The following is a 21,220-nucleotide window of genomic DNA, read 5'->3' as shown; positions in this document are numbered from 1 at the left end:
TGGGAAACTGAGATGTGCCACGTGAAGAAGAAATAAAAGGAACAGGGATGAAGAAGAAGGGTTGAGCACAGCAGTTCTGATAATATTGAAAGGGCTGTGTAAAGGTAACATGTATGAAGCCTTGGGTTTGATCAAGGCTTCCAATTGGATGGATGACACTGGGAATGATAAATTCAGCAAACATGCTCCTTGCCATGTGCCAAACACTGACACAGACGCTTTCAGTATAGGAACTTAAATAATCTTAAAACAGCCCTGCCAAGCACAGAATGTTAAAAATTTCCATTTCATAACAGGAAGTTTAAGGGATAAAGATAATGATATTTCCCAAGGTCACATGGGCAGTGAGTAACAAAGCTGGGGTTTGGATTCTACAGATATGATTTTAGAACTGTCCCACCCTTTGCTTGCTGCTGTGCTTTCAGCTCAGCATGTTGGAACATTTTGAACTGGGGTCCATTGCACAGATGTTCAAGATTACCCTTTAAGAATTTTTGCTTTCTCACCTGGGTGATACTTAGACAGTGGCTGTATGAATACACGGGCACTGGGTAAGAATTTGGACTCCTGTTGCCAGTCTAAAAAAATGAATTGACTGGTCTGATCTCTTTCATCATTACATTCAATTACTTTTTTTAATATTCCACAGTTTGTCTGTGATGAGTCTCATGTAGAGAAAAAGGATTGATTGGTAGATATTTTTGGCCAGTAGTTTAAATTGATACCATTTTGTAACAAAGAAATCTAAGGTTAAATAGCTCATTATTTTGGTGTTAAATCTGTCATTAGGAGTAAGTAAAGATGAAAGTACTCCCGGATTGGTCAGAGTTACAAGGTAACTGAGGCCTCAGTTCAAATGTAGTGGGCATTCTGTCGAGATGCAGTTAGATCCTTTATTAGCAAAGTGTGTGGTAAAAAGGTCAGGATGGGATGGCAGTTCACTTACTAGTTGTGTTTTACTAAGATCCCATGTCTTAAATTCAATTCAAATCATCTTTAAGTAAGTAGTGCCCCTTGTTTTGGCAAAACCAAATGAGGAAGTCCTCTGCAGAGAAGGTGCTTTTATTCTGTGGCTCATAATATGTACAAAAATAATGTATAGGGTCTTACGTAGGAAAAACTGTTAGGCAGCTAAACACATAAAAACATCAACATGAAAATTGGAAAAATTATTTTTTAAAATATAGTGAGATAAAACAAAAATTATCACATTGAAGTTGGACAGGACAAACCAGTAGAAGGAAAAGAGCCCACTTGTTTACACACTCAGGAATTCCATAGAAACACTAAATTGGAAGCCATATGCAGAGGGCCTGGTTCAGATCCATGCTGGGCCTGTGCATGCTGCTTCAGTCAGGCAGCTAATTTTCTTAAATGATTTTTCTGCTGTTGGAAAAGCAAGACAACAATGAAAACATCTCCAGGGAACTACATATAAGCTTTGTAACTGACTTTAGTGTGTCTAGATATTAAGAAATATGATGAGCAATGCTAAAGTTCAAGTTCAGTGATACTGACCTAACATTTTCAAGGTGTTCAGTCCTGTTTCCAGTACTGAAAAAAAAAAGCCCAGTAGTTAAATTTTAAAATGCTTTAAAATTTTTAAGCTTAAATTTTAAAACTTTGTGGGCTGATGGTGGTTCATCAGTGAAGAACACATGCTGCTCTTGTGGAGTAAGTAGGTTCCATCCACAGCACCAGAGTGGTGGCTCACAACTATCCGTACATCCAGTTCCAAGAGATCCAGCTCATGTTCAGAGAGTCTTCTCCATGTGTGGGGTGCATATGCATATACCTGCGCATACACACACACACACACACACACACACACACACACACACACTAAAGAAATACATTTAAAAAGATTTAAAAACTGTATACCAAACTAGATGCAACTGAGGAAATAGATGAGTATTCTACCCAGATAATAGGGCAGAAGATATTATTAGGCATGGATCTCCACAAATCCATGGACATCTAACGTGGACATCTAACACATACTCTGTAACATAACTAAGCAAAATAGAGAAGGAATGCAGAAGAGGTGTAATTTGTTGAACTCATGCCTGAGAAGATTCTAGAGCTGGTTAAAGACTCTTAGCCACATTTTCAGGAACCCACTAAATCTTAAGCAATATAAATACAGCCATGGAGACAACTCAAGACTGGAAAAAGGCAATGACCTTCTTAGGAATGGCCATCTTCTCAATAGTAACAACACAGAACTGAGACAAAAGTGGAAGAGTATTTCATAATGCTGAAACAAAATGAGAAGAAACATCCCCCTGAAACCTTCCATATAAACTTCTATATCCACCAAACATCACTATCAAGAGTATGGCTTAAAAAGGAGATACTTTGAGACAGAATCTGGAAACCATGACCAGCAGACACCTAAAAGAAAGCTGTAAAAGATATAGTCAGACAGAACTGATTTCAGTTGATGACTGAGATTAAGGAAGCAATAAAGAGAAAAAGAGCCAATATACATTTCAGTCCATCTAATGATATAGAAAATTGCAATCATGTAGGGTTAAAAGCACAAGGTATGATTAAAATGCATGACTACAGTAACATCAGTCAACCGATGAGTGAATATGGTTTGTATGTCCTAAGATGGTTGCAATGTCTGAATTGAACCTTGCTGGGAAACTCTTTCTTGCTATTCTTTTTTTTTTTTATTTGTTACCTAAACAAATTCATACATTCTTGCCCTCATCATCTCTTTTTGATCTACTTCCCTCTCTCTTTTGTTTTTCAAGGCCAATAATAAACCTGAGATTGAAGCGGCTCTCTTCCTTGACTGGATGCGCCTGGAACCCCAGTCTATGGTGTGGCTGCCTGTCTTGCACAGAGTGGCTGCTGCAGAAACTGCCAAGCACCAGGCCAAGTGTAACATCTGCAAGGAGTGTCCAATCATTGGATTCAGGTATTAGGATTCAACACAATACCTTCTCATCCCTTACTTTGTCGTGACTTGTTTTTTTGTCTCCCATTACAGTTGCTGTTACTTTGTTCTTTTTTAAAGCTCGAGAGAAATTGACAGAGCTAAATCATGGATCACTGCTGCCATTGCCCAGATCACAGGGCTGTCTCAGTAGACCAGACTCATTAGGCAGATGTCTCTTTCCACCTTCACTCTTCAGCTTTTCCTAAGCACATTTTTGGTTGGGCAGGACTCAATACCCATTTCCACAGAGATAGGTATTTGTTTCTCAAGGGCATCCAGATGAACTGTACCTCCTCCTTCCTGGAATTAAAACCCTTTCCCCCTTGGTTTCTTTCGCAAGCCTTTTCTGTTTATAGAAGGTCTCCAAAAATCAGTTGTAAAATGAAGGGTTGATGCTCTTCTGGGAAACTGCATCTGGGTAGTTCAGTCTCTTTCTCACTTGGCAGCACTTCTTTTTACCCATTAAGTAACAAGATTTGTTCCAGGCATCAGAGAACTTTCTTGTTTCTCTTTGAATCTGATTCTCTTCTCCATAGTAGCCTGTTGAAATTCTAAGGGAATAAAAGATATGCAAACAAATGAGAGTCACAAAGCAGCTAAAAACAGAAAGCATTTCATATAAATGTAAAGGTGGGAGAGATAGGAAATAGCACACTATTACTTTGCTATTCTTAAAGTGACATGGAAAACAATTGACTCATTTGGAGAAGTAGGATATTTTTAAACGAACTAACCTAATAATAATCCCAAGTCCTAAGTGTAAAATGATTATGCGTTTTAACATCTGGATCGATAAGAGCTTTTCCATAGCATATATAAGGAACAGGACTATACAGTAGCTATATAGCTTATGCCCCTTCAGAATTCATTTAACATCCAAAGCAAATAGTCATTTCTGGTTGTATTTAAACTTGTTTTATTACTTTATTTCCTACATTTTATTTCGGTGTTGTGTTTTGTTTTGTTTTTACCATTGATTTATAATCCTTATGTACATTCTTTTCCTTCCTAGTTTTGGGCAGGAGGCTATAGGGACTGCAAGTCTGGGGGAGGGGAGCTGCAGGTGACTGCATTCCATTTCTTATCTTCCTGAGCCAGCTTCCTGAGCCAGTGAGATTTGTATACAACAGAGGAAAATTTTTATAAAAGGAAAAAAATGTACTGTGTTTTGGAGGACCTAAAAGTCCCTCCTTTTAACCTTCAATTCTTTCGCCTTTATCAAATTAGATGATTTTAAGAATCAGCACTTCTCTTTCTTCCTTATCCCCTCTCAAATGATGGTTGAGATCTAAAAAAAAGGGGGGGGGAGAGCGGGGAGCTGGCTTTTCTTCCCACTTATCCGTATGTGAAATCGGGAATATGTTTATCTGAATTGGCTGAGGCTCTTATCTGAGAAGGCAAAAATCAGCAGGAGTGAAACAAGTATATATTATTCTGAGACTGAAGGAAAATGTATCAACCAGTACTTATAAATTACAAGTTCTTCCATTTAATTCAGTGTTGTTGTTGTTGTTGGTGGTGGTGGTGGTGTCGTCATTTTTGGGAATATGATGAGGAATTTCTGGAAAGAAGAGACTGTCCAATTGACATGAAGGTGAATCATGCCAGCCAATTATAGTTGTTTTCATTGGAGTTCTTATTTAGATTTCTTATGAGTATCTTTATTTTTGTAATTTTGTGGGAATAATGATTTCAGAAAACTTGTCCTTGTGATGAATTGGCAGCATGCAATGTGTCAATCTTTCACTTTGCACGCTCTTTCAAATTTGAGTATTTGGTCTTTAAAAGATCAGGGATTTGCTCATACTTTTCTATTTAATCTGAAAGATGTCCATTGTAGTTTAAATAAGAGCTAATTTTTTCTTCTTTCTTTCATACGTTTATAAGATAATCCTTCTACCAAAATGCCTCTTTGGGAGAGGCACTGGAGAAGTCTTGGGATAGAAGTTAACTGCTTACTTACTATCTGGCGACTAATGAACAGTTCTCTCTTTGTACAATCAACAGTGTGGCAGAGGGTTTCTTAGAGTGTTCTTTGAAGAAGTACATAAGTGTTTGTTTCTGCTTTTTATCAGATACAGAAGTCTAAAGCACTTTAATTATGACATCTGCCAAAGCTGCTTTTTTTCTGGCCGGGTTGCAAAGGGCCATAAAATGCACTACCCCATGGTGGAGTATTGCACTCCGGTAAGTTACTATCCTTCTGACCTGAGTTCCTTCATCTGAGGTGAATTCTTGATAAAATTAGATTTGAGTATTACAATGTTTACTGTTTTGTTTTTGTTTTTTAAAGTTCCCCCAATATATCCCTATACCCAGGCAGGTCCTGATATATGTCAGAGGTAATTTGTACTCAATATCTCTGAATGAATGCATAATTTTTTCACATTTTAACATGGTTGTAGGGAGGACATCTCACCTTTCTTTTATACAACATTAACAATTATATAGAGAAGACTCATGGCAATGGGACATATAGAACTTGGAGGAGAATCTTCTTCATGTGTGGGGTGCATACTCATATACCTGTGCATTCACACACACACAGAAAATAAATAAATACATTTGAAAAGATTTAAAAACTGTATCATATCATTTTTGCTGGCCTTTTAGCTTTCTGACATATTAACAACTGACACATGAAAAACATGTTTCATATGGCTGTACTCATTTACATGGTGAATAAGCACTTACCTTTTTAATCTGCTTTATAGTGTAGTAGGTCTTGTGATTTGTGTCCCTCTCTGACAGGTGAGGACTCTGTTGTCCTGAGGTTAAAATAGTTGCCCAAGCGTTTATAAGTAAGAAGTGGAGAAACTTCTACCATGTCTGAGGAAAACATTCAGTAGCTATTAGGCTTTGGAAAAAGCCCTCATGAGACGGCAAAGGTATAAGCTCAGTGATTACACTGAGATACAGAAACTCTATGTAAGTGCTCTTGGGAGCTTCTCAGGAATGTATACACTCTGGCCCTAGCCTGGGTTTTATAAACCCAAATCTCTATTTTAGAAAGATTTACAGTGGCTCTGCTCTCCTTTAGAGCATGGATTTCATCCATCACCAGGTTATCCTTCCAAGTTTTTAACCATTTTCCTCACTGTTTCTCCTCTTACAAAGGTTGGAGAGTGTATCATGCCCTGAATTACCTGATTTCCAGTTTGTGAGCGCTGATATTAATGTCAACTAAGTAGTTTAAGAAGTAGTGAAGAGTACAGTAAAACTTGAAGTTAGCCTTAAGTCTTCTATAAACTATCATCTATCATGTAGTCAGACAGCCTGAATACTTCATTTGGCTCCCTTATTAATTTTTACTTGTTTTTCTGTGTTTATATGTGTTTGCAGAGTATATGTGGAGGCCAGAGGTTAAAGGCTGGTGTATTTCTCTTTCTCTATCCTGTTTTATGAGACACAATTTCTAACAGAATCCAAAAGTCACAACTTGAGACTGGGCCATGAGATCTAAGAATCAACCTGTCTCTACTTTCCCCAGTACTAGGGTTACAAATAATTATCACCGTGCCTGACTTTTATGGGCTGCTGGGAATCCAGGCTCATGCTCACGTGGTGAGCACCTGCACTTTGCCACCTGAGCTTTCTCCTCAGCCTTTAATGCCCCTCTTTTTTTTTTTCTCTGATACACGCTCACCCAAATGAGGAAAGTTTGATTTCACAGCCTGGCCTCAAACTTCCCATATTCTCCCTGGTTATGAACCAAGTGCCAGGAAGAGGAAGCTCAGGTGGCCATTTGTTTTGAAATGGCACTCTGCTAAAGCTGCTGTCATCATGACTTCTGTTTTAGACTACATCCGGAGAAGATGTTCGTGACTTTGCCAAGGTACTAAAAAACAAATTTCGAACCAAAAGGTATTTTGCGAAGCATCCACGAATGGGCTACCTGCCAGTGCAGACTGTGTTAGAGGGGGACAACATGGAAACGTGAGTAGTGGTGGAAGCAAAGCTGACTTGCATTTGATATATTGTGGAACTCCTCCCAGCCAAATACCCTCCTTCACTCCCAAATGCAAACAGTCTCTTAAGTTTCTCTCCCTCTTTGGTTTTACTTTAGCTGAAAAAAAAAAAAAGTACAAACAAGCTGATATCCAATTACATTTTCCCTTGACAATTATCTTTTCCAAAAGTCAGACTTGATCTTACAGGAAGGAAAAAAACAATACCATAATCACACATTGCCTTCTGAGACTTTTAAGAGATATGGGACTGTTTACAGATGAGTGATGACAGTATATCATTTTGATTTTCTTCCCTCATAAATCAGTAGACATGTGTCTTTTTCTATCTAATTGTGTGGTCATATCTCGTCACTCTTTTCCACTTGAGAGATCTATCCAGTCACAGGAAATGTTTCCGCAGTAAGTAGAAATGAGCCTGCTGGTGAGCCATATGGTGACTTTGCCTACTCCTTACGTTTTCCTGTCCTTCGGTGGCAATCACACAGTTACTTCTTTTGCTTTTCATTCACTTTTCACTTTTATTTGACTGCTGCTTTCCATATTTATACCTAATTTGGTTGGATTTTATTTGATTTCTTTTGATCTTTCAATAATTTCTGTTGCTACTAGGTTTGCTTGTGTCTCTTTTCATCACCTCATTTTTTGTTTTGCAGTCCCGTTACTCTGATCAACTTCTGGCCAGTAGATTCTGCGTGAGTACTTTTGCTAAGGGTACTGCTACCACCAACATTCACTTGCTTGATTGATCCATTTGTTTGTTTAATTTGCTCTGTTCTGTTTAAAGACATTTTAATTTCCTGCCTTTTTTTTTCCTTCTCTCAGTAAGGCCTTGCGAGTGCCATGTACCACAGATACAGAGACTCTGGCTAGTGCTGCAAGTCTCTCTGCTGAAGCTCTATCCAGCAGAAATAAGGGCTTGGGTTCTAATAAAAATGAAAAAAAATGCAAGTTTTATCTGTCTTTCTGGAAGCCAGTATATATTTTAGATATTCCTTTAAATATAGGCAAGAAAGAGCCTCCTGTTTGGATAATAGCATTTGAAAGCCATATTGCTTGAGGTGTGATGCACAAAGGCCTTCAGATGGGTGGATGGTATGTTCCTTAGAAGCAGTTACAGCTGGACTACTAAAACAGGATGTACTTTTAGAGTATGACACTGAGTTTGGTAGACTAATTTCAGTGAATTTTGTGGATGTTTTTAAAAATTAGGTTATGCCATGCTGTTTGACAAATTTTCATGAATGTGGAACTTTAACTTTTGAGCTAAACTCATTTTTATCTCCTTTCTAAAATATTCTGTTTGTCAACAGTTATGCCTTTAAGCAAGGAGGGAGTATACTCTAGTCTGATATTACTACTGGTGTTTATTAGTATTATTAATATTAGATAGTAATATACAAATGATTTGTTTCAGTTTATATTGTTAGAGAATTATTTTGGAGCTAGATATTATGGTAAGCACAATTAATCCTAGCTATTTAAGAGGCTGAGGCAGGAGTATGGCATGGATGAGCCCGGGAGTTTGAGACCATCTTTACTACCATAGTGAGACTTCTTTCAACAATAAAATCTATGAGATCTTTTAGAGATCTTTGATGTATACTTTAGCAAAAAACATGCCTATGTAAAAGTTATATAGTATTTTCCTAAAAGTTTTGGTGTTTTATAGTATACTTTATCAAAATATTTAAAATTTGATAGCTTTATCCTATATCAAAATGGAAATAACTAATTAGAAATAGTAGCTTATGTAAACATTTATTATATTATCTCACCAAATAATTTAATTGAAATATATAGAAACAAATATAAGGTATTAATTGGGATGTACTTTATGTCTTTATGAGCCAGAGGAAGACTTCTTTTTCCACTTCTTCTCCACATTATTGTGTCATTTAATTTTGAGCTATCATACTAACAAATAGTGCATTGCCTCTTTTATTTATTCTTAATGCGTAAACAAGTTGAGAAGTTACTAGATTCAGTTCTGTTTCCTGCATAATGATAACTATCTCCATATGGTAATAGAGTAGCCTTTTTTTAGAAGTTGGAAGCCTGAGAAGGCCAAGTAGATAGATTACTTGGTGTTAGAGGAAGTTTAAACAGGGAAGAAGTCTGAAGGATAAGGATTCAAAAGAATGTTTTTTTTAAATACTTGGCTAAATGAAACAGAAAACAGTTCCTTGAAAGGAAAGGGGAAGATACAATATAAGTTAATGAGAAATTGTCATCACCGTCAGGTACAAGTAACTTATTTTAAATAGAGGGTGTTTTTCTTAAACTTTGAAGCTCTTTAGACATCAATGCCATTCTTAATTAAAATAACTTTTCTAAAAACTAAAATATACTCTTAGGTTGCCTTTTTCTGAAAATTGGCTAGATTATTCAGAAAGAGTGGGACGTTCTAATTTGGAGGAAGAAAACAAACCCATCAGGCTGGTCTGTACTTTAATACTGTAATTTTATTAGTTTTTGCTCATAGTTTTCTAATAAAATAGAAAAATCTATTGTATAGCTGTCCTATTCAAGCAGAAGAATTAGGTACTAACATTTTTTATTTTGTAAAAATGTATTTGATAGTTACAAATCCTCTGATAATGGTGGTATTTAATCTATTTAATGTGGAACACAGACTTGGAAAGCTTCCAGAACTTTTTTTCCCTCTTAGACAAAAGCTTTGTTTCCTTGTATCTATCATATTATATTTAACCAAATCTGGCATAAGCTTTTCCTTTTGTTTATCCACAAGCGAGGCAGGCTAACAATGTTCTTAGAGCTCCTCCGCTTTCTAATCTAAGTGAATGAGAACTTGCTTATGGAATTTCCACAAGAGACAAAATGGTATTGCATAAGGTGGCATTGGCCAAGTGGATTCTTAGGGATAATTGGAAACTATGCTAATTGGTATATAGCTCTGTATTTACAAAGCTGGAAGTGGGAGCCATATTATCTTTGTTTGGAAGTGTTTTAGGAGGCTTTATTTAGGAGGCCTTACTTTTGCAGTAATATTTACTAACTCCTGCTTTTGAAATTTTTGTTCTCTGACCAGCACTTTGTTTTGGCTTGTTTTCTATTTAGCAAGTGCTTCTTGTACTTTTTCAGAATTCTAATTATTACAAGTTCCTGTACTTATGATTGCTGCACTAGGTGCTCTGTACACTAATAGAAATATAACACGAAATTATCCTTGAGGCTAAGAATTAAAACTCCACATCAACTTTTGTGTAAGATTGCATTAAAATACTTTGAATTTACATGCCTACTCCACCTGCTGTAGTTTTGCTCCAAGGTCTTGTGCTTGCTTTCTTTATATGTACACAGCCACTGTCACAACTATTCTAATGGAAAATACTCCTAATATATTTTCCTCCATGGTCAGCTTTAACTTACAGAAATATATCATTGAAGGACTGCTCTGTATCAGAAGATAATACTTACAATCAGAGAATTAAATTGTCTTTATTTACAGTGAAGATTTCAAAACACCTTTACAGCTTTCTAGCAATAGACTGTTGCAAGAGTTTATAAAATGAGCAGATTAACTCTCCAAAAATGCACTGAAGATTCACATGGGAATCTTTGGATCTGCCTACTAAGTTGAATAATCATCTCTTTTGTTTTCATATGAAAATGTAAACATATTTAACACTTGACCTAGACAACATTGGTCTCATATTTTATACTTGACCTACATAATATGGTGAGACCTTTATCTTTCAAAGAAGGCTTCCAGTTCCCTCATTGTCTGTTTTAGTGTGTTGTGATTGTCTTACCACAATGTTTCTTTGTTAAAAAGTAGACATTTCCAGAACATTTTCTATGCAAGCCTAGCAGTAGATATCCATTCATCATACATACACACACACACACACACACACACACACACACACACACACACACACACACAAATACAGGAAGAAAGTAATTTTCCTCTTCATAGCAGACAGAGTCATTGAATGCTATTTGCATATGAGGCTAAACAAGAGGCCTCACTGGGTATGATACTGCTGAATTTTTGGTTCATGCCTTTCTTTATCTAAGTCCTTTCTGTGTCAGGAGAGAAGTGGAAGAGACCTTTTATCATATTCGAATAAAACAAAAAGTACAAGTCTAAACTGGTTTTTGGAGCAATTTTATGCAAGGTTAATCCAAACGATATACAAATTTCTAAAATAGTGAATAGATTAGATATGAAGGAGGAAAAAAAAAGCTAACCCTACCTGGCCAATGAAGAAAATGTGTGTTTTTCTTTTTCCTCCAGAGCGGTCATGCTCATTCTGTCCTCTGGTTTTCCCCTCTTTATTTGCAAGTACTCTAGCCTCAGCAAGAATTATGCTAGATACCATGGCATCTTACTGAATGTAGTTATTCTTTTAGAAATGTTTATATGATGTTGAGTCATTCCATTTTTTTCCTATAAAATACTAGCATAATACTGTGATTAAATTAGTAGATAAATTCCTTCAGTCAACGTCTTAATACAGAGAAGTTTAAGAAGTACTAGAATGGAGTAGCCTAATTGCAACTAAAGTTATTGACTGTAAATGTGCTAAGAAAACATAGTTTACATTCAACCCAGAGACACTAATCAGTGTCACAGATGTGTGTAATTATTTGCAGTTTTAACCACATAGTACTAAGACAGCATTAGAACTCTAATATATGAAGATTTATAAGCTAAGAGGGTGTAATGCTATGTAGACTTTTTCTCCCATACCTTTGTGTATTTGAAACATTCTGGAGAGGTTTTTCTTTTATCTTTATGGCAGAAACCATCTCTCGCTTCTTGATTTAAAGTAGCCGATGCTGTCCTATATACAGGAGCACCTACATGCGCATTATCCTTAGACTTGGAATAAAGTCATTCTAGGCCATGTATATAACATAAGTTTATGGTGGGGGTCTTTTTCTCCATTAATGGGTGGTATCTATGACTAATCACATTTTCTGCCTTATAGGCCTGCCTCGTCCCCCCAGCTTTCACACGATGATACTCATTCACGCATTGAACATTATGCTAGCAGGTATGAGACTAGTTGAATGCCAGGCAAATATTGATTGAAATAACTAACCAAGGAAAGCTAACCTATAATAATTTTATACAAATATTTTCTTTCTTCCTCAATCTTTTCTGATTTCTACTAATCAACTTGCTCTCTAACGTGCATGCCATTCTACTGCATGTAGGTTTTGGACACCAACAACAGCATGGGTCCAGAACAATCTTATTTAACCCTGGCCTTCCAACATTACCGGTAGCTTTGTTGCGTTTCATATTCTGAACACTTGCTAAATTGGCTTACAAGTCCTCTAACTGCCTTAGAAAACTACTAGGTTAGATATTAATCTTTGGAAGAATAATACTGTCTTACCTAAACAATATGAAAGCACTGGCCTTTATTTGTGTTTCATTTACATATTGTACTTTAAGAAGACAACAACTTTCTTAACTCTTGGACCTTTCTATACCACTTTTTTTTTTTTTTTGTATTTGAGATAACTTCTATACCTAAACACTGAACTACTAATTATATCTTGTGCTTGTTAAATAAGTGTATTAAACGTTTTCTGGTTGTCAAAGACTTTATTATTAAATTGGTGACAGAACACATAGAACACTTACTGTGAGTTCATCCTTTATTAACATCCTGAGTGCTAGACATGCTCATCAATTGTGGCAAGCATTAACTAGCGCTATACATCTATCATCAGTGAAAGGCAATAATTGTCTTAAAAGACAAGGCTAGTGTAAGGTGTGGATTTGCTCATAGGGAAGATTTTCTTCTGAAAACAAGGACCTGTTCTCAGGGAAAGGAAGATCAACCTGTCAGGGGAAAATCTCAATCAAAACAGCAACAAAATACAGTTTCCCATAGTTTTTACATTAACTGCAAAACTACTAACTAGCTGCTTCAACTGGTTAAGACAATACACATCCTTTAATTTAAAGGATTTCTTTCTCCTCTTGCCATGAGTTATTCTTTAGTTTTCAGGAATGTTCACTTAGGTCTTGAATAGATTCTAAGAAGTCACATAAGTTTTAATGAGCTTTTACGTTTTTTATCAGGCTAGCAGAAATGGAAAACAGCAATGGATCTTATCTAAATGATAGCATCTCTCCTAATGAGAGCATGTAAGTATCCCATCTCTTCTTACAAAATGTTCCTGACGATGAAATTGCTTTGAGGGATTTAGAGGTAGGATAGTACAGGATATAGGAATTAGCATCATATTCATTTGATCTTTCAAAGAGCCATTCATTGACTTTTTCTTTAATTCTTAAAAACCTGGCACAGAATGAGCTCATACAAACACAAACATTAATCCAGAGTGGCTAAAAAAGTTTTTTTTTTGCCTCACTTACATTTATTTAATGTCATATGATTACAAATCCTAAGTCCAAACACTTACATATGTCTTTGACCATACTGGAATAAAGAATAACGATAATCAAAATAATAATAACTAAGAACTTTCTCCATTTATGGGAAGTGGAAATAAGCTTTTGTTATAAAATATACTGTTAGGTTGGCATTTTTCTTCATTGGATTGTTGTAGTTTAGCATCATTATGAGGTACATATAGTAAGGTAGTCTTGTGACTAGTTCCCAGATAAGAGAAGACAAATACAGGTCTTAGTGTGTCAGTGGAGTGATAAGCCAGCTTGGTAAGACTGGAAAAAGGAGATGTATTACTGTTACAAATGGCCGGGAACCTACTTGGCACTAAAACAGAGGCATCCTCAACAGGTTAGGACAGTTCTCCTAGTACAGAACACAGAAGAACGTTAATATGATCCAAGTAGATGCTGACTCGGTAGGGAGAGAAGTGAGGGTATAGGAGGAAATAAAGGATCCACCAACTGAACAAATAACGTGGACAATAGAAATTTAGTCAAAGTGCAGTGATGCTTTTAGTTTGATAAGACACGGTAAGTTAAATGGTTTAACAACTTATTGTGGAGAATAGATAAATGGATATATGGTAAAGTTATCCTGTGTAGTTTGTGTGGGAACCCAGAGTTTTGCTCAGGTTAGAAAAGGGTAGTCATAAGGATTAACCAAAGAAAATTTATAAAAGGAGGATTACTATATAATTATTGAATACTGTATCATCTAGTACACAGAGATCAAGTAATGAGAGAGAAGTCAACACTCAGGCATTTACTTTGAACACATATTCTTGTCCAAATTAAAGCTGTGATACCATTATTTGATCTTCCAACAGGAAATGAGTAGCTAAAGAACCAACTCAATATAAAGGCTTGAATGATTTGCTTCTTTGGCTCCCTCATTTTCATATTAGATGCTCTAACACTTTCACATTAATTCAGATTGTATCCGTATGACAGTCTCTGGCAAACGTGGACTGCCAAAGCAATAGGAAGAAAAGCTTAATTACCATTATAGGTTACAGTTAAATATGGGAAGTCCTAGCAACAAGATTTTAGAATTTGAGGAAGGGAATAATAAATTAAATATGAGATGAAGCCAGGATTATTTCATTTTACAACAAAATTCAGCTTTAGCTCATTCTGAGGACGTGCAATCCATTTCACTCTGTTGTTTGGCAAAATATCATATTACATAGGAGCAGTTTTGATGGATCAGCTGATTTCATTTTAATGTTTTTAATGCCAATAATAATGGTAATATTCATTATTATCATTATTTTTGCGATGATATGTTTTACCTCAGGGCCTTATGCATGCTAGGCAAGTATTCCAGCTCTCCAATAATTAGTTAATTCATCATATCTTCACCACTTATCTGGTTTCATGGTCCAAAAATGGAAGCCTTGAGGATATTTTTCGAAAGATTTGATATTTTAAAACTGAGGATTTGCTGCCTATGGTGTGCTAGGTATGAAGGCACACACCAGTAATCCCAGCCCTTGGGAGGGGGTGGCAGAAAGTCTGTGCATTTGAGGCCAGCCTGGGCTATGCAGAAATTTCCTCTTGAAAAATAAAATTAAGTGGGTATGCAAAATGGAGTAGACAGGCCTCATGTGCATGAGATGTAACCAGAAACAAAGGACTTTTTTCCTCTCATTAAGGAAACAAAGTTCCTAGAACTTGGGGCTAAAGTGGAGTTTCCCAAATGTAGAACACTTCTTTCTGAAATTAATGTCTCCTGAGTATTATTAGAAAGTTCCTACTTTCGAGGAGGCTGCAGCTGCCTCTCAGAATATGCCAGTCCCCCTGCTCTCTGAAAATTAATGCTTTAGACTTAGTGAGAAATGCGATGTTCTTGTCCTCTTTTCTCAGTCACCTTAGTATCTTCTTCTCCCCCCCTTAATTTTTGTGTTTCTGTCTAAACAGTGATTAAAACAACCATTTATCCACAGGTTAATTATTGTTATCATCATACCTCTGAGACCTATAAGTTAAAATTAGCTGGCTGAAGCAGCACTTTCCAGTTTTTTGCCTTCCACTTAAGATAATATTTACTATTTTAAGAACTGCATTTCCGTCCTTCCTACCCAATCAGTATCAGTAACATGGCTAATGAACAGATTATTTTGACAGGCTTAGTAGCAAAAGCATTGAATGGCCATTGTTATGTTTTTAAATATTTATTAGTCAATAACAGGCTAACCTGTTAATACAGACTCCCAATATTTCTGTAAATCTACCTTTCACTTACCCGTATAAATAGGCCAGTGAGTTTCATGTGGATTTTTGTAATGAAGCATTTTAAATTGTCCATGAGTAGAGTAGTAGACCACAACCTCCATAGTTACCTAAATGTCTTTAGAATAGGGGAAGAAAAAGAAAAGGTTTGACTAATTGTTGAGAGCAACGAAATGTTTCTATTTTCAAGTACATACCTGAGTCCCTGACCCAAAACAAAATAAGGGGGGTGGAAAAACAAAAACCTTTGATTTTATTTTCCAGAGATGATGAACATTTGTTAATCCAGCATTACTGCCAAAGTTTGAACCAGGACTCCCCCCTGAGCCAGCCTCGTAGTCCTGCCCAGATCTTGATTTCCTTAGAGAGTGAGGAAAGAGGGGAGCTAGAGAGAATCCTAGCAGATCTTGAGGAAGAAAACAGGTGAGTTGTCTTTGTAGCTCTGTCATTGGTAAGCAGAGTGCATACACTTGCACACAGAGAAAAGTGCCAGGAATCTTCACTTAGTCATTTGATGTCTATTTGCTAAAATGATCTGTTTAGCTCCTTTTGCAGATTCACTTTTTTTTTGTCTGAAAGAAGAACATGAGTGCCATATAACACGGTTAAGAAAGAACTCCTATATTAGTTGTAAAGGGATTCATGCGAATGTCGGTATTGGGTTTGTTGCATGTGTTCCATAGGTTTTGGTATATATGTATATGAGAATAGAATTTAAGAAAATAGCAAGTAATTTAATTTATGGTTATATAATTTTTACATGTGTTCAGCCATATTACCACAAACATTTTAGGAAGTAGATTCATTGACTTGGTCATATTTGAGAACAGTATTTCCTCTTATTCTTCATCAAGTATAGAAGTTGCTACTTTTGTTCATCTTCATAGTATATTAGGTAGGCAATTCCAGTTGTTAGCTTTCAGCTGAAAAAAAAAGTTCAATGTGAAAACACCAGAAATTGTTCAAAAGGAAAAGCCAAAATAAAAAGATATACCATGACTACAGAGCAGAAAACTTGTAAGAATCTGGAACATTATGTGGTGTCAGGATAGTAAAATCATTGGCCTTTCCTTTTGTCTTACATTTATTATGTCTTATGTACCTTGGTTAGGAAAATTTTCTCACCTGTAGTCACAGTTTGGCCTTCTATGGACAGTGCCACTAGGCAAGTCTTTAAAGGCCAAACTGTTCAAATTTGTAGCTCTTAAGTACTTTCATCGCCTTTGGTTAGCCCAAGGCAGCAAGACCTCTTAATCTAGACAACACACTATGTTTGAGAACCAGTGCCCTGAGGGAGAGTGTCACCTGGGCATGAAAAGGCAGACTGCCATTCATCTAGTCCCTTCTGCTGCCACTACTAGCCTTTCAGCTCTTAATACCCCTAACCTTTGGCCCTAGCTCTTTATCAAGTGGGCTTCCCATTAGTTCCTTGCTCATTTAACCAATAAATTCTCTGCACTGACTACCTGTATATCTTTCCAGAGTCAGGACCTATCATGGCACTCTTGCTTTACTGGATTTCTGTATCTTGAAAGACCACCCAGTTTCAAAGCAGGACATTCAAACTTTCCACTGCTTTCTCTTAGCTTGCTTTGTCAACTTCACCTTCTTTTGTACTGACCATGCTGCTGTAGCCAGTATTTTTATTTTGTTTTTGTCTATTTTCTTGGTCATGTTCAAGCTTGCTCTCAGCCTATCACTTTAGTCTTTGCCCAGAGAATTCCTTGACAGTTTGCCATTTTATTCTTTACTGTACCTCCTTCAAATGTGTCATGGCCATTCCATGATCAACATCTTTTTCCTGTAGTTCTACTACCACAATGATAATATTTCACTACGCAGAAAGTATTTGGTGATATATATATGCAAGGAGATCACATGACTTCCTTTAAAGATGTAATGTATATTTGTAGAGAGAAGATTAATGATGACTTTGTTTTCTTAGCTGTATTTGTAAAAGGAGAAATGTAAACTATGATACCTCTTATTTTATTGGGAATAGTCACTAATATTAATTAGTAATAATTAATAGCCATTTATATTAAATCTTTATCGATGTCAAATAGGAGGAGACTATTGGAATTTGTTCTATAGATACAATTTGATTTTGCTGAAGAGTAAGTACATTTTTAGTATATGATCAATATTAATGTTGACTGTACCTTTAAGCTCTTTAGTCAGGATCCATGTATTGTTGGTGGGTTGTACATGCTCCTTCAATGCCATGGTAACTAGGTCAATGAGTGTTGTAGAAAGCATACTGATAATGCTCATTTACGTATCATCATTTTCAGAATACTGTTTCTGGTACTGGGAACTGAATCCTTGACCTCGTGTGTGCTAAGAACCTGCTGTACCACTGAGAAACACTAACAGATTCTCATTTTGAAAGCACTTTAATATATTTTATATCATTTAATCTCTCTAAAAGCTGTACAAAGAAGTACGCATCTCCTTTCTTTAGATGAGAAAGGACAGGCTGAGAGAAGTTCAAATAGCTTGCCCCAGATTTCACAGCCAGCCAGTGGTAGACATGAATTCATACTGGGTTTATTTTTTCACGTTCAAAATAGCCAACTCTACCTTGGACCAAAGAATAAAGAATTATTTTATGTAAATGTCATCTACATAGAAGCAGGGTTTATTCCCCAGAATGTGCCTTACCTTGAGAGAATGTTTGCAAAGAACAAATGTCCCAGAATAAACCAGTTCTACCACTTTACCCTGAAATATATCCAGGATTGTCACTGAAAATGGGATGGTTTGTTCTATGAAAGAAAGATTATATAGCAGGGCTACTTAGTGCTCCAAAATGAGGCCTCTGCCATTATGTGAATCTTTCTGGGGGTTATCTTGAAAAGGTCACGATAAGCCTTTTCTTTTCTAATTCTACTTATTTCTCCTTTCAACTCTTACTGAAATCCTGAAGAAATGTCTCTCCAGAACCCCCTCCTGGGAATAGCCTGCCCCTGCCTCATTTTCTCTCTTCTGTCCTCTGCTGTCTTTGGAGTATTTATGAAAGAGATTCAGGGCCATTCTACTTCTGTGACCTTTGAATTGGGTGTTGCTTTAAAAGCCTTTAATTTGTCGTTTCCTTCCCTAAGAAAGCCTGGGAAATGACTAGATGCCTTTTCTCTGTGCCTACCAGCCTGGATATTTCCCAAAACAGAAGTAGGCTACAAAAATGACAAGTATGAGCCAACTTATAGAGAGAATGGGGAAGGATATTTAAAAGTAAGATTGTATTAAATGCATTGGGTATAGACTTTTAATATATCTAGATGTCTGTGTATATTTAGTATATATCTGTGAAGATTTTCTATCCTTATTCTACAGATATGAATTATGCCAAATTACAGTTTGCAAGGAAAGTCCCAATTCCTAACTATATATGTTGTTAAAATATATTAATTATTCTTATTCACAACTTTCCTCATCCCTGGGAAAACACATCCAGGGGTTATTTTATTTCTTCCATTAGAATTCCTTTTTCCCCCATTCCTTATGCATATCATTCAATAAATATTTGTTGAATAAATTAATGAATAAATTAGTTGAACTAGAGCTGAATTGATTTTGGTTTTAAAATGGATGTGGTTTTAAAAACAAATACTTTACAAACCTAGTTTCACAGAAGGAAACATTTAACTGAGCTTTTATTATTTTTTATTTCTGTTAAGCTTTCAAAATTCTTTCCTCAGCCTTGCTTAGTACTTGAAAGTATTGTTTTTTCATAAACTTAGAATTTAAAAGATCTATTTTTCCAAATCCTGGGCTCTGAGTGTCTCTCACATCAGCACCCTCTGATACTTACTTTTTGTTGTAAAGATAAGAATAAAGCTAAATATGTCTCTGGAATTTTCTGATAGTGTGTCTCAGAAGTTTGGGTCACTAATAACTTTAGTTAGCTTAACCCATTTCATTTCCACATAATGTCTATAACTTGTTACCCCAGATAATTAAGGTTTGTCTTTATTTGGCAGAAGTCATCCTGTGCCCTTAGGACTGTAAACCCAATACTTGCATTTACCTATTTTCTGTGTACATTTATACTCTGTAGTCTCCTGACTGCAATCTATCCTTGCAAAATTCTAGCATATTTTTTGTATTAAATAACCCATTCTTTGTCTTGAAATCCAAAGTATGATCTTAGCAATGAAAGAGTAACCTTTACCAGAGACAGATTCCTTGCCCTTCTACTGTCTGCAGAGCAAATTTGTTAAATTGTTCCTAAATCTAAAATGCAGACAAATATGAATGCAATTGTCTGTAAAGTTGAAAGACAATTAAAATTGTTTCGCATTCTTTGACAACATGGGATTCAGTAAGTTTGTAGTACCTACTCAGTACCTTCATATGCCTTGGCTCTTGGCAACCAGGCCTTTCCAGCTTTGATTTGGTTTTCTCGTATTTCTTTTCATTCTTCTAAAATTCATACAACATTATGTTACATTACAAGAAAAATTTAGATTGGGTGTTGTATCACTGGTTTGAACTATCTGGAAATCATTGGCCTTGTAAGAGCTTGTAAGTCATGTACTTTGTAAGAGACCTAATGCCTTTGTGTCTTGACTTCATTGCTATCAATCTTACAGGCTCAGGCATCTCTAGTCCATGTTTTTGCTTTGATCTATATGTGAGTCAAAAGTGATGATAAAATAACCAAACTGAAGGAGTGAAAGTCCGGGTCAAGAGCTGGGGGCAGGAAGCCAGAGGTGAATAAGCCCAAGTACTAGGAAAAAGGGCAGAATGTATTTGTAAAAATTACATTGTAGTCAGATGTGATGGCATACACCTTTAATCCCAACATTTATCAGACACAGGCAGGTAGATGTCTGTATGTTTGGGGCCAGCCTGGCCTTTAGAGTGAGTCCTAGGTCATCCAGGTCTATACAGTGAAACCCAATCTCAAAACGAGGCAAAGAAAGGAAGTCAATGATGTTGTTTTGTGGGCAAGGAAACTGGAGAAAAACATGGTGTCACACTGAGTAATTTAGGCCTCCTTACCTAGGATAGTGTACTGGTTGGTTTCTGTCAGCTTGACACAAACATAGACATATCCAGGAAGAGAGAATCTTAAATAAGAAAATGATGGCAAAGGATTGACCTGTTGACAAGTCTTGAGATACTATCTCAATTAATGATTATTTGAGAGGGTCCAGCTCACTGTTGATGGTGCCACACCCCATTGCTTATAGCCCTGGATACTATAACAAAGCAGGATAAGCAAACCATGGAAAACACTCCAGTAAGCAGTATTCTTCTACAGCCTCTGCTTTAGTTTCTGATTCTAGGTTCCTGCCCTGTTTGAATTCCTGTCCTGACTCCCTTACATGATGGACTGTGATGTCAAAGTGTGAACAAAATAAATCCTTTTTCCTTAATGGTTTTTGGTCATAGAGTGTTATCACATCAAGAGCATTCTAGGACAAATAAGGAGCATTCCAGAGTGTCATCTGGGTTTGAGCCCCTTAGACTTGCATTTAAGTCCATGCTTTGTGTGTATATAAAGTTTATGTGTCTGCATTGAGATTCCTATAGCTTTGTGATGGGTTCAAAATAACCAGGAGGAAGTAGGAAAGCACATTTGTATGAAACACAAGAGTTCATGCAAGAGGTGATTAACATCTTAAGTAAGTTATACAAATGAGGAGATGGATACATTTT

General features: G+C 36.3%; 1 protein-coding gene across 16 annotated transcripts in view; it reads left to right on the top strand.

Moving 5' to 3' along the window:
- Positions 1-21,220, top strand: part of DMD (dystrophin) — a gene marked incomplete at its 3' end in the record, with an annotated part of 2,106,393 nt that overhangs the window by 2,037,620 nt on the left and 47,553 nt on the right. For 10 of the 16 annotated variants that reach the window (XM_084788839.1, XM_084788837.1, XM_084788840.1 and 7 more), the window contains 7 exons: positions 2,763-2,929; positions 5,026-5,137; positions 6,750-6,886; positions 7,575-7,613; positions 11,880-11,945; positions 12,989-13,054; positions 15,818-15,976. In XM_084788839.1, coding sequence (XP_084644965.1) covers positions 2,763-2,929; positions 5,026-5,137; positions 6,750-6,886; positions 7,575-7,613; positions 11,880-11,945; positions 12,989-13,054; positions 15,818-15,976 — 746 coding nt within the window. Of the gene's footprint in view, positions 1-2,762; positions 2,930-5,025; positions 5,138-6,749; positions 6,891-7,574; positions 7,614-11,879; positions 11,946-12,988; positions 13,055-15,817; positions 15,977-21,220 lie in introns of those variants that run through there. The other 6 variants (XM_084788838.1, XM_084788833.1, XM_084788835.1 and 3 more) reach the window with 3 other exon arrangements.

Source organism: Acomys minous, assembly GCF_964271855.1.
Source record: "Acomys minous genome assembly, chromosome: 7".
NCBI lineage: Eukaryota > Metazoa > Chordata > Mammalia > Rodentia > Muridae > Acomys > Acomys minous.
Note: the sequence above shows the minus strand (reverse complement) of the source record. Positions and strands in the feature narration are given on the sequence as shown.